The sequence below is a fragment of the Eurosta solidaginis genome, chromosome 2, assembly GCF_040869045.1.
Source record: "Eurosta solidaginis isolate ZX-2024a chromosome 2, ASM4086904v1, whole genome shotgun sequence".
NCBI classification, from domain to species: domain Eukaryota; kingdom Metazoa; phylum Arthropoda; class Insecta; order Diptera; family Tephritidae; genus Eurosta; species Eurosta solidaginis.
Window position 1 is genome coordinate 57,186,712 of NC_090320.1, and position 12,261 is coordinate 57,198,972.

General features: G+C 41.2%; 1 protein-coding gene across 14 annotated transcripts in view; it reads left to right on the forward strand.

Moving 5' to 3' along the window:
- Positions 1 to 12,261, forward strand: part of LOC137239784 (uncharacterized) — an 88,814-nt gene that overhangs the window by 61,381 nt on the left and 15,172 nt on the right. For all 14 annotated transcript variants that reach the window (XM_067765443.1, XM_067765442.1, XM_067765438.1 and 11 more), the window contains one exon: positions 3,205 to 3,723. In XM_067765443.1, the coding sequence (XP_067621544.1) occupies positions 3,205 to 3,723 (519 nt within the window). The remainder of the gene's footprint in view (positions 1 to 3,204; positions 3,724 to 12,261) is intronic.

Genomic DNA, 12,261 nt, shown 5'->3' on the forward strand with positions numbered 1-12,261 from the left:
AAGGAAAAATTTCAAATTGCCTTCAAATATCACAACACTTTGCAACAAATATATAGCAACACGAAGAGTAAGATCGGGAAATACGATAAATCCGACGTTATATACAAAATTAAATGTAACGGTGACGGATCCCAGGTACCTTGCCCTAAGGTATATATTGGGACCACTAAATCCAAACTGAAAACGAGGATTTCCGCGCACAAATCTAATATTAAAAACCGCGATCACTATAAAGACAACCAAACAGCTCTTTCCCAGCATTGTTAAACTTTGGAACACTCTCCAGATTTTGATGATGTAAAAATTTTACAACAAGAATCACATTACAATAAACGCTACATTTTAGAGATGTTGTATATTATCGGCAGTCACAACGAAAATCGCATGAATTTCAAGTCCGACACTGACGGTGGAGTTGCCCACGCATACAGACAGCTGATAACGCAGAACAGCAACCAGAAATGCTGAGAGTGCCATCAATTCGTTTTTTATCCTCATCTTTGTCTTGTATTATACTTATTTATATGGAAGATTCTCTTATACATATATATGTACATATGCATTTTACCATTTCATGTATTGTTGTTTGTATCAAATTTTTGTTTACCATAGCGGTGTTTCCTTTTGTTTGTTTACCTTTTTGTGTTCATATTCCTCTGTTCTTAACTTTAAATATTAAGTTAGTCGACTAGGTGAAGTCAAGAATGTAGGTATGTGATGATATACTTTTGTGCAATTTGGTTTTATGTGTTTATTTATTAATATTATAACATTTTTCAGTCCTGAAGATGATTTCAAATTGAAATCGAAATATCGACCTAAATATTACGCTAAATATATACAACAAGTGTGTGTATTTCATTTATTGTGTGGCCTAGAGCTCGTTTAAGATCATTAAAATTATTAAAGAAAACAATGTTGAATAAAATAAAATGAAAACATATATATAATTAAAATAAAGTTACATAAAATATATTAAATTATTTTATAAGCTCGAGGCCTAATTCAAATAAAACAGTGTTATACTTTGTATTTCTATTTTCGATATTTCGACTTCAGTCTGAAGTCATCATCAGGACTGAAGCAAAGTGGAATGATATAAAAGAACATACGCGCATACCAAAACTACTATTTATAACAATTGTCAAGTTTTGCATCAAAGAGAACCGATATTGCAAATAAATAAATAAATGTAAGGCGCAATAACCTCCGAAGAGATCTAAGGCCGAGCTTCTCTTCCATTATGAGTCGTGCTCTTCTTGATTTTCCCTACAAATTGTCCGGACGAGACCTACATGTTTTATGCCGACCTCGAACGGCACCTGCAAGGCAGATGAGTTTTCACTGAGAGCTTTTCATGGCAGAAATACACTCGGAGCGCTTGCCAAACATTGCCGAGGGGCGACCCCGCTTAGAAAAATTTTCTTCTAATTGAAAAACCTTATTTCTAATATTTTGATGTTGCTTTGCCCAGGGTGTGAACCCAGGGCATACGGTGTGGTAGGCGGAACACGCTACCATCACACCACGGTGGCCGCCAACCGATACTGCAAATACAATGATAAAATATATGAACAGCGTTCAGGAATGCCCATGGGATCGCCAGCATCACCTGTCGTAGCGGATATAGTAATGGAGGAACTATTATCCAAATTCGTAATGGAATCCACCAACAAACCCCGCTTACTAACTAAGTACATGGATGAATTGTTTGCGGTTGTTAAAAGAGAGGATGTGGAAAAGATGCTTAATAATCCTAATAGCTGCAATAAATCTACCAAATTTACAATGGAATTAGAAAAGGGCGGGCAAATACCATTCTTGGATACCCTTGTTATAAGGAAGAATAACAAGCTACTTATTGACTGGTATAAAAAGCCGACCGCATCAGGAAGACTCATCAACTTTAACTCTAAACACGAAAATAAAACGATTATAAATACGGCGAGTAACTTCATAAGAAGAGTTCTTTCAATAAGTGACAAGATTTTTCACAAGAAGAATATCGACATTGTCAAAGAAACTCTGAAAAATAATGAATTCCCCATAAAGTTAATCAACAAATTGCTCAGAGATTGCGTGATACGGTTGAACAATGAGAGAACTAGACAAACTTCGGGAGATAAAATATACAAATCAGTAGTACATGTCCCAGGTGTAACGAATCGAATAAAATACTCAAATCCTTACAATCGGGAAAAATACAGATAGCATCGACATATAATCACACTCTTAGACAGGTCTACAACAGTACAAAAGATAAAATACCAAAGCATGAGAAATCCGACGTGGTTTATAGAATTCCGTGTAATGGTGACGGGTCCCACGTATGCGTATGATTATTTGTCTCCAACATTCTTCATTTTCGCACATATCGTTAGTCTGTATAACATACTCAATTGTGTAAGAGGTATTTGTTTTATGTTGGATTTTTTGAAAATATTATTATTGTTTTTGTTTCAGTCCTGATGATGACTTCAGACTGAAGTCGAAATATCGAAAATAGAAGTACAAAGTAGAACACTGTGTTTTATTTGGATTAGGCCTCGAGCTTATAAAATAATTTAATAAATTTAAAGATTAAAGACCAATAATAATTTTAAAAAAATATAACATAAAATATAATAAAATAAAATGAAATAAAATTATATTAAATCAAATTAAATAAAATTAAAAAAATTAAATTAAATTAAATTAAGATGTCATATTCGTATCTTTATGTAAGAACATCTCGAAAACAAGAACCAAAATGGAAAATGTGATTCCATATTCAAAATTTAACGAACCTTTAAAAAATATTAGCTCATTTCTGGTCCTGAACTTTTTTCAAATTTTTTCGACCTGTATAATTAATTTATCAAATGAAAATAGTGCCAGAAAATATACCGGATAGGACACGAAATAATCTAAAATCGATCTCAAGAATATTACCTAAATGTTTCTGAAACTAAGTTTGAAACTATTTCTGATATAATTGAGAAATGCTTCCGAAATACTTGTGGGATTTTTTTGAAATTGATTTTATCATGATCTCACATCGATATTACACAGTTTTGTGTACTTTCTTAGTGGGATGTTTATTTGTTCTTAAAATGGACGCCTATAGATATGCAATGCGCATTGAGATCAGTGTTTTACTGTCCAGCCCAAGTCTACTCTATGACTTTACAAGCTCTTTACTATTATTTTTGTTTATATCCACAGCAAACAGCCAATACGAATCGTGTCAAGTTCGCCAATGAACCACAAAAACATCACAGTCATCACAATAAAAATGGACAAAATCATCTAAATCATGTTTATCAGCAGCAACAACAACAATTGAATGCTATGTCCCAGTATGCCGCTGCAAATGGCATTAATACAGATTCCTACATAAATGTTAGTCCTTTGCAACGTTCCAAATCTTTATCTTCAGCTGATGCTCTAACACGTGGCATTGCTGGCCTAGGATTGGCTTTGGGCAATGAAGTAACCGACATTGGACAATTCACACCCGAAATTCAAGCACTAATTGATACAGCATTGGAGGATCCGAATAAATTAAATTCACGTGCTCTTATGGAACTGACATCACATTTTATTAAACGCGCTGTTGAAGGACGAGGTTATGCTTTACCTATTTCACGTCTATGCCTTAATATTATAGCCAAGGAGCAGAAGGAGACTTTCCTGGAAGCACTATTAAATACATGCCGGCAATGGTATCAGGAGCGTGAAAAGGTAAGTCTACAGAAAAACTGATTCCTTTGCTATGACAAGGTTTAAAACAACTATTTCTTTCAGCGAGCCTAATTGTCAAACTTTTTTTTTTAGAAGTAGGTTGTTGTTGTTGTTGTTGTTGTAGCAGTGCTTCGCCCCACCTTACAGCTGCGACCGATCACAAATTGTCATCAATATCCTCTAACGGGAGTCCAAGGAAACTTGCTGTTTCAACAGGGGTGGACCATAATGAAAGGGATGTTAGAGGCGTTGGTTCCACATTACAGTTAAAGAGATGGTTGGTGTCATGTGGGGACACGTTGCAAGCGGGGCATACATTTTGTATGTCGGGGTTGATTCTAGATAGGTAAGAGTTTAACCTGTTACAGTATCCAGAACGCAGTTGAGCTAGAGTGACTCGCGTTTCCCTGGGGAATATGCGTTCCTCTTCCGCAAGTTTTGGGTACTGTTCCTTGATTACTGGATTCACCGGGCAATTCCTGGCATATAGGTCCGAAGCCTGTTTGTGGAGTTCACCAAGGACCTGCTTGTGTTTGTTTGCTTCATACGGCTGAGTCTACTTAAGCCCCTAGGAGATGATGACTCCTTAAGCCCCTAGGCGGTGTTGGCTCATCAATCAGATGTCTGTTGGGATGCCCAGTTTTCTGGGTATTCAACAGGAACTGTTAGGTTAGCATCTCATTTCTCTCCCTGATGGGGAGTATTCTCCCTCATTATGTAGATGGTGTTCTGGGGACATAAGAAGACAGCCCGTGGCGATTCTAAGAGCAGTATTTTGGCAGGCCTGTAGCTTCTTCCAGTGGGTAGTTTTTAGGCTTGGCGACCATATAGGGGACGCGTAGCACGCAATCGGCTGGCCAATTGCTTTGTATGTGGTAATGAGCGTTTCTTTGTCTTTTCCCCAAGTACTGCCAGCAAGGGATTTAAGGATTTTATTACGGCTCTGGATTTTCGGAACAATTGAAGCTGCGTGCTCACCAAAATGTAGATCCTGATCAAATGTCAAACCCAAGATTTTGGGGTGTAGGACAGTCGGTAGCGTAGTGCCATCGACGCGGATGTTCAAAATGGTCGACATTTGGGACGTCCATGTTGTAAATAAGGTCGCGGAGGATTTAGTCGATGATAATGCCAGGTTTCGCGAGGCGAAAAACTGGAGATCAGGGAGGTAGCCGTTTATTCTGTTGCTAAGCTCATCAATCTGTAGGCCTGGGCCTGTGACCATTATTGTGCAGTCATCGGCGTAGGAAACGATAGTAACTCCTTCTGGTGGCGAAGGTATCTTAGATATGTAGAAATTAAACAAAAGTGGGGATAGGACACCACCCTGTGGCACCCCTTGTTTAATTCTTCTTGGTTTTGATGTTTCATTTCTAAATTGCACCGATGCCTGCCGACCACCCAGATAATTTGCGCTCCATCTTTTAAGACATGGGGGAAGGGTAGACCCTTCCAGCTCTTGCAGTAGCGTGCCAGGGTTGACCGTATCAAAAGCCTTTGATAGGTCTAGCGCAACGAGTACTGTTCTATGGTGGGCGTTTTGATTTAAACCGCAATTAATCTGGGTGCTGATGGCATTTAGCGCTGTGGTGATGGTATGGAGTTTTCTGAAGCCATGCTGATGGCATGCTAGCTGCAAATTTCCTTTGAAGAAGGGGAGCAAAATGGCTTCAAGCATCTTGGCTACTGGCGATAGGAGAGATATCGGGCGATACGACTCTCCTATGTTAGCTGGTTTCCCAGGCTTTAGTAGCGGGGCCACCTTGGCCATTTTCCATTTTTCGGGAATGACAAAGGTGGTAAGAGACAGGTTGAAGACATGTGCTAAATATTTGAAACCCTCTTGGCTTTTAACCATCGGCATGGCTATGTCGTCTCGGCCCACTTCTTTGGATGGTTTAGCATGACCGATGGCATCCTCAACCTCTCTGGCGGTGATGGTAATTGGTGACGCGCTGAATTTATGTTTATGTGCGTGTCTGTTGGCCCTCCGTCTATCTTTGTCGACCGTAGAATGCATTATATCATATATTGTCGGCAGAAAGCGCTCGCGCATTTTTTCGCATCCGACAGCACTTTATCGCCAAAGGCGATGGAAACTTTGTCATTACCTACGCCGGCAGAGAGAGGTTACAACCGCTTAGGGGCTTCTCCCATTTCGCCCGCTTGTGTTCATCCACAAGCAATCTGATGCGTTGGTTTATATCCCTTATTTGGGGGTCGCCGGGATCGAGCTGTCTTATAAGGTCACGTTCTCTCGCTAAATTTGCGACATCCGCCGGGAAGTGGGGTCGAATTTCGGGAATTCTACCGGCGGGAATGAAACGTTCCGAGGCGGACTCAATGACCTTGCGGAAAGCACGCTCCCCTTGGCGGGCATCAGTCGGGATAGGGAGGGCAGCAAAGCGGTTGTCTGTAAAGGATTTGTATTCGTCCCACTTCCGTTTTTTTAAGTTTATGAAAGTGCGTTTATCTGTGACGATGAAGTCGCCGGTACGCTCGAGCGAAATAAGTATAGGCAGGTGGTCGGATGCCAATGTTACCATCGGCTGCCAGTTGACGCAGTTTACGAGTGCTACGCTCACGATTGATATATCCGGCGAACTGTGACAGTTTGCTATCATACGTGTGGGGGCGTCTCCGTTTATTGTGCAGAACGTCGTTTCTTCTATTTGATCCGCCAACATCTCACCCCTACTGTCCGCCCGCAAGTTTGAATGCCATAGATCGTGATGGGCATTGAAATCCTAACCTAAGATAATGCGATTGTTGCCAGTGAGTAAAGCGCTGATATTAGGGCCGTATCCACTGGGGCAACAGGTGGCAGGGGGGATGTAGATGTTGATGATTTCTAGGTTTGCATCGCCTGACCGGACAGATAAGCATTGACGTTCTAACACACTGTCCCTGCGGTCGATGCCGGGATCAAATATATGAAATTGGCCAGAGTGGTGTATGATAAACGTGAGGCCGCCTCCATTTACGCTCTCGCGATCTTTTCTGTGGACTTTATACCTAGAACAGGTCTTCAGTGCAGATCTTGTGAGTTTAGTCTCTTGAATCGCAGCAATGCGGCTGTTGTGCCGCTTCATGAAATCTACTATCTCCGTGATCTTCCCAGTTAATCTATTACAGTTTAACTGCAGAAGTCTGAAGTGCATAGTGGGAGACGTCGCCATTCTGGAAGTAAGTGACCGGTGACTACGCCTGGGTTGTGGAAGGCTGGGACGCAACTGCTGTTGTGGCCCTGGGACTGGACGTCCTTGGTTAAGCATTGGGGTACCCGGTCGAGGGGTTGCCGTCACAGAGACCAGAATATCTAAGAAAGTGGCACCGTCCATGGCAGGAGCTGCATTGGGCGAATGACGCAAACGTGTATATTCTGTGCTGACAAACGGTGCAAAGGGAGGTAGGGACTAAGAGTCTGTTTCCCTGGCCTACACATTTGCTGCCGGAAAAGAGGGGGGAGAAGACGGGGGAGAGGCTGATGCTCGGCATTCTTCCAGACTCTACTACGGAAGTTGTAGGTATGAGTGGGAGCAGCCGTAAGAGTTGGTGGCGCCGTGGGGCGCCAAAAAAGATTTATAGAAGTTACGTGGACGTCTGGTTTTGGGATCTAACCCAGAACAACCTGTCCGATGCAACCATTCCTTACATGAGACACACTGACAAGAGTATGACCATCCTAAAAAGATTCTTTTCCGGCAGATGCAGCAAAACCATTTCTCAGGACCGGGGTCAGGAGACGGGCCCGGATTGGGTTCGATACCTTCCCGGAGCAAGAGAATATGGAGCAGTTCCGCTGCAAGGAGCTGCTGGCAGGAAAATTGTCATCCTGGGAGGGACGCAACAAATTAAATGGGGTTACACTGAAATGGAAGTCCTTGGTCGGGAAAAATCCCGAGTCGCTCCGGTACATAGAACCGACGGCCTTGAGAAGCGAGGTTAGGTAACTTCGCTTTATAAAGAAGGATCGATGTGTTCCTTGCTAAAGGAGTTACATTTCAGATATCTTCTGGAGCGTTAACTGCATTTTGCAAGAAAGTTTCTGATCAAATTTGAGGTCTTCTAGAGCGTTATTATCGACTTGCACTCTTATGATCAACTTTGTTCTGAGCTATGCATCTATGGTCAAGGTTGAGGAAATACCCAATCAAACAACCAGCCTGTCTAAATGTAATTTTGTTAGTACCGCCTCATTTTGTTTCCAGAGAGAAGGTCCTTCAAGTTATTCAATGTTGAATTCCATGAGGCTGAATTTTGTGCTGAAATTGCATTGCTTATGACTCACAGTGCTGCCTTAATTTCAAGGCCGATCGTTTCTAAAACTGAAACGTGTCTAAAACTGAGTTTGTTTCAGGGTCCGCTATTTTAGTATTGAACAATGATGATAAGGTTCACTTTTCTCGAGGGGACCAGGCGTCGTTCGTGTAAGCAAAGGTATACGCAGTTCTCAAACTATCGACTAGGTTGTTGGGAATAAATTAAGAAGTTTATGCGCTTGCAGTGACAGCTTACCTTCACTTAATGCTTTGGTTTATCTTTTGATTGTTTCAATATTGGTCCGCCAATGCGACATAACTTTGTGCCCATGGTATTCTATACTGGCTTCTGGCCCCACTGCAGTTTCTGAAAATAATAAGACTTACCATTTGGTTAAGGAGGGCTCTTATCTATTTTACCTTTTTTTTTTCTTTTTAAGCCGACCCGGCCGCGTCCCGGTCGTTAGCCAGGCTTCGTGATATGTGTTATGTGCTTTCTGACTTCGGGCACTCTAGCCTTCTTACCAGTTTCGACTTTATCCCGGACAGGTTGGACTATTGTATGCGGATAACTGCTCCCTATACAACCTTCACCACAGTCATTCCACCGAGAGAGGAGTGAGGAAGAGAAATTATCTGGGGCATGGGACTCCTTCATGGGTCGAAGTTGGACGGAAAGGTTGGTGGGGGTCTTTTGTCAAGAGCTAAATGTAAGCCGCAAGTTTAAGTTGGGTGATCACTGCAGTGTATTCCAAGCGGAAGTTGCTGCAATTAAGGATGCGGTGGATGAAATGATATCCAGTGCTACCACGGTTAGGGAATTAACATCTACTCTGATAGCCAAGCGGCTATCAAGGCCGTGAGCTCAACTACAGTGCGATCGAGGGTGGTCTGGGAGTGCCTGACCTCGCTTGAGATTGCATCGAATTATTTTAAAATTAAGATTATCTGGGTCCCGGGCCATAGTGATATCCCGGGTAACTGTCGAGCGGATCTCTTAGCCCGCATCGGTACAATATGTGGATTGCAGACCAGTTGTGGGATCGCGCTCCAGCTCTTAGGGAAATGGGAGAGCTGAACAATTTTGCGTGTTTACTTCGCCTTCGATAGGTTCAGGCATAGCTTTTTTGAGATCAATGCCATAGGAGACGAACACCTGGACGCTTCCCATAACAGCCGAATCTATGTACCGGAGCCACTCGGGACTTTTTTTCCTACCATGGGCTGTCATTTTAGTGTAACCTCATTCAATTTGTTGTGTCCCTCCAACAAATTATCGTGCTCGGAGCAGCTCCTTGTAGCTCAAAGATTAAGAATTACATATGGGACGATTTGATTTGGTCTTTAATTTCACTTCGAAGCAGTCTTATATAGCCTCCAATGCAAAGCAATAATCATCAAAAGCTTGGTCTTAAACATAAGATTTACAGGATCTCTAGGGCACGGCCCACCAGAAGCACTAAGTGTAATCATTGAAGAAAATATAAAACTAGATACGTTTCAAAGAACCTGTTTGGTAAGAGCGTTTTTCAGTAAACATCGACCAAATTTCTAAATTGAAAATGTCCTCAAAAGGGCTATGAAACAAAATGCATATAATGTAAGGAGAGAAGAGGAAGGCCAAAATATACTGCAGTGTCGAAGTACACATTGCAAACTCGGCTAGTTCCATCTAGGTGGATGTACTTGAAAGGGTGCGGTATGTTTGATTAGTTGGTAAACTCGTAATAGGGTGCAGATCTGACGCCCAGCAGAGCTTGATAGCAACGGTAAGGCGGTGCTCATAGCTATCGGCGTGCTTCTACTGCCTCAATGCTTGAAACGGAGGTTAAATTTTGCAAAGTTTGGAAGGTTGTTTTCATATGATTTATCTAATTACTTTCCAAGCGAACCATACATATATTGTTTTTAGGGAGGGAGGGGGTGGGGGAGCATCCTCATATTTGTCCCAAATCTAAAAAATCCTTGGAGAATTGTAGAGCTTTTTCTACAATTGGTTGGCGACAAAAAATAAATGGGCGAACAATTTTGCTACACTACTAATTTTATTTTAGCTTCTTCTCTTGATCGCGATTACAAATTCAATGAATGTTAAAAACTAAGACAAGGTTCAAATGGGTAAGCTGTAAAAATTATTCATAGGAATTTTCCATGGAAAAGTCCTGTTATTTCAAATTGACAAAATACAAAAATTATACATCGGATGATTTCATGAGATGGCTAATTATAATATGATAGGTGCGAAAAGTATGATATGAAATTGTGCTTGTAAGTATGTCTGACCGTATGTAGGCACATATGTTTGTATCCATAGCAACATGTATGTTTGTATGCTTGTGATGTATGCTGCAGCGACTAAAGGCTCCATTACTGATACTTAGCATATACTTGACTTGACTTGGCGTAAAATTGGCAACTTAGCCACGATTATACTCCACTTAGCGCAGACCAGGGATGCACCTTAACGTTAAGCTAATCGTTTATCAAAAAATTTCCACCGTTTCCGTTGAAACACTTCGAAATATTATCGATAAAGAAATTATCAAGATAAATTGTATCTCGTTTTTAACCGAAACAAAAAGCTTTCGTTAACGTTAAAAACGTTAACGAAAACGTGATACTTTATGTTTGAATTGTGCTGGCAATGCTATAGCCATGGTGAAGCCGTAAGGTGGCAACAAAAAGCGCACATACACACACAAACTCTATGTAATTTGTTTGTGTAATTCGTTGGTGGTAATGTCAAAAATACTCTGAGAAATGTTCGTACTGTCAAAATTCATGAGAAAAGTTGCAATCAGCTTGGATAATGCTTTCACCTTTAATGACTCCGCCATCAATCAGCTTTGCCAGCATAGTTTGAAATTAATAATCAACATAAACGATTTGATTTCGTTTTGATATGGCAGAAAACGAAACGAAATCATTTCGTTAATTTGACGATCTTAACGTTAATAAACGAACCGAAATGACTTCGTTTCGTTTATTAACGTTGATTATCGTAACGAAATGATATCGTTTCGTTGGTTAAGCATGCCTGGCGCAGACAATCTGGCATCATAATCAATAAATGTCAATTTGTATGACAAAATGTCAAAATGAAATGGAAACAAACATATGGCATCTCAAAATATAAAAGTCACTTAGAAGTTACATAGAAAATCAAAATTCACAGACCTTTAAGTCAAGTTAAGTGTTGCTAAGTTTTGAGTAATCAGTAACATGCAATGTTCATTTAACAGAACTGTAAGTGACAGTTCTCAAGTCAAGTCAAGTCTATGCTAAGTATCAGTAATGGAGCCTTAAGACGATGACGAATGTGGGTGGCTAGCAGTAATGCTCTCCAACGAATAAATTAGTAAAGACTAGCGACAACAACAAATGCGACGATAATGTGGTAGTATATGCAAAGTGAGTTAATAATTGTAATTTCAATAATAGCGATGACTGAGTGGAAAGGCAGGTGCGGCGACGATAACTTAGTAGGGAGGACGCAAACATTCTGCCCCCCTTGAAAGTAAGGCTTTCAATGTAATTACTGTGTACTTGAATTTTCGATTGGTAGTTTACAAACCCTTGCTATGGCTCGTTTGTATACACCATCAGCCGTTGTTACTTCTACCACTCTAACTTTACCATCTTCACCTGGCATAGTGGCTGAAATGCGACCCATGGCCCATTTGAGTGGGGGTGAAGAGTCGTCCTTCAGAAGCACTAGATCGTTTATCTTAAGGTTGGGCCATGCCGTGTTCCACTTTGAACTTTTTTGTAGCTCTTTCAGGTAGTCTTGATGCCAACGAGGCCAAAACTGCTGCTGAATATATTTGACACCTTGGTAGCGACCTAGCATGGTTGTGTTGATAGTTTTTGTTGGTTCAGGGATGGTGAGAAGCGAACGACCGATGAGGAAGTGGCCGGGTGTGAGTGCGCGAAGATCATTAGGGTCACTGGATATTGGGGTTAATGGCCGGCTGTTGACTATGGCCTCAGCTTGGCAAACTATGGTGTGGAGCTCGTCATGTGATAGTACGTTGTTTCCGATAGCGCGACGCAAGTGATACTTAGCAAGTTTCACTGGACTCTCCCACAGGCCTCCGAAGTGTGGTGGTCTTGGTGGAATAAATTTCCACTCTATTCCTTCGTTTCGGCAAAAGTTTTCAACTCGTTCAATGTGCGCTTCTGTTACGAATGACTGAAGCAGTTCTCGTAACTCTCGGTTAGCTCCAATGAAATTTGTTGCATTGTCTGAGACAATTACCCGACACTTTCCACGTCT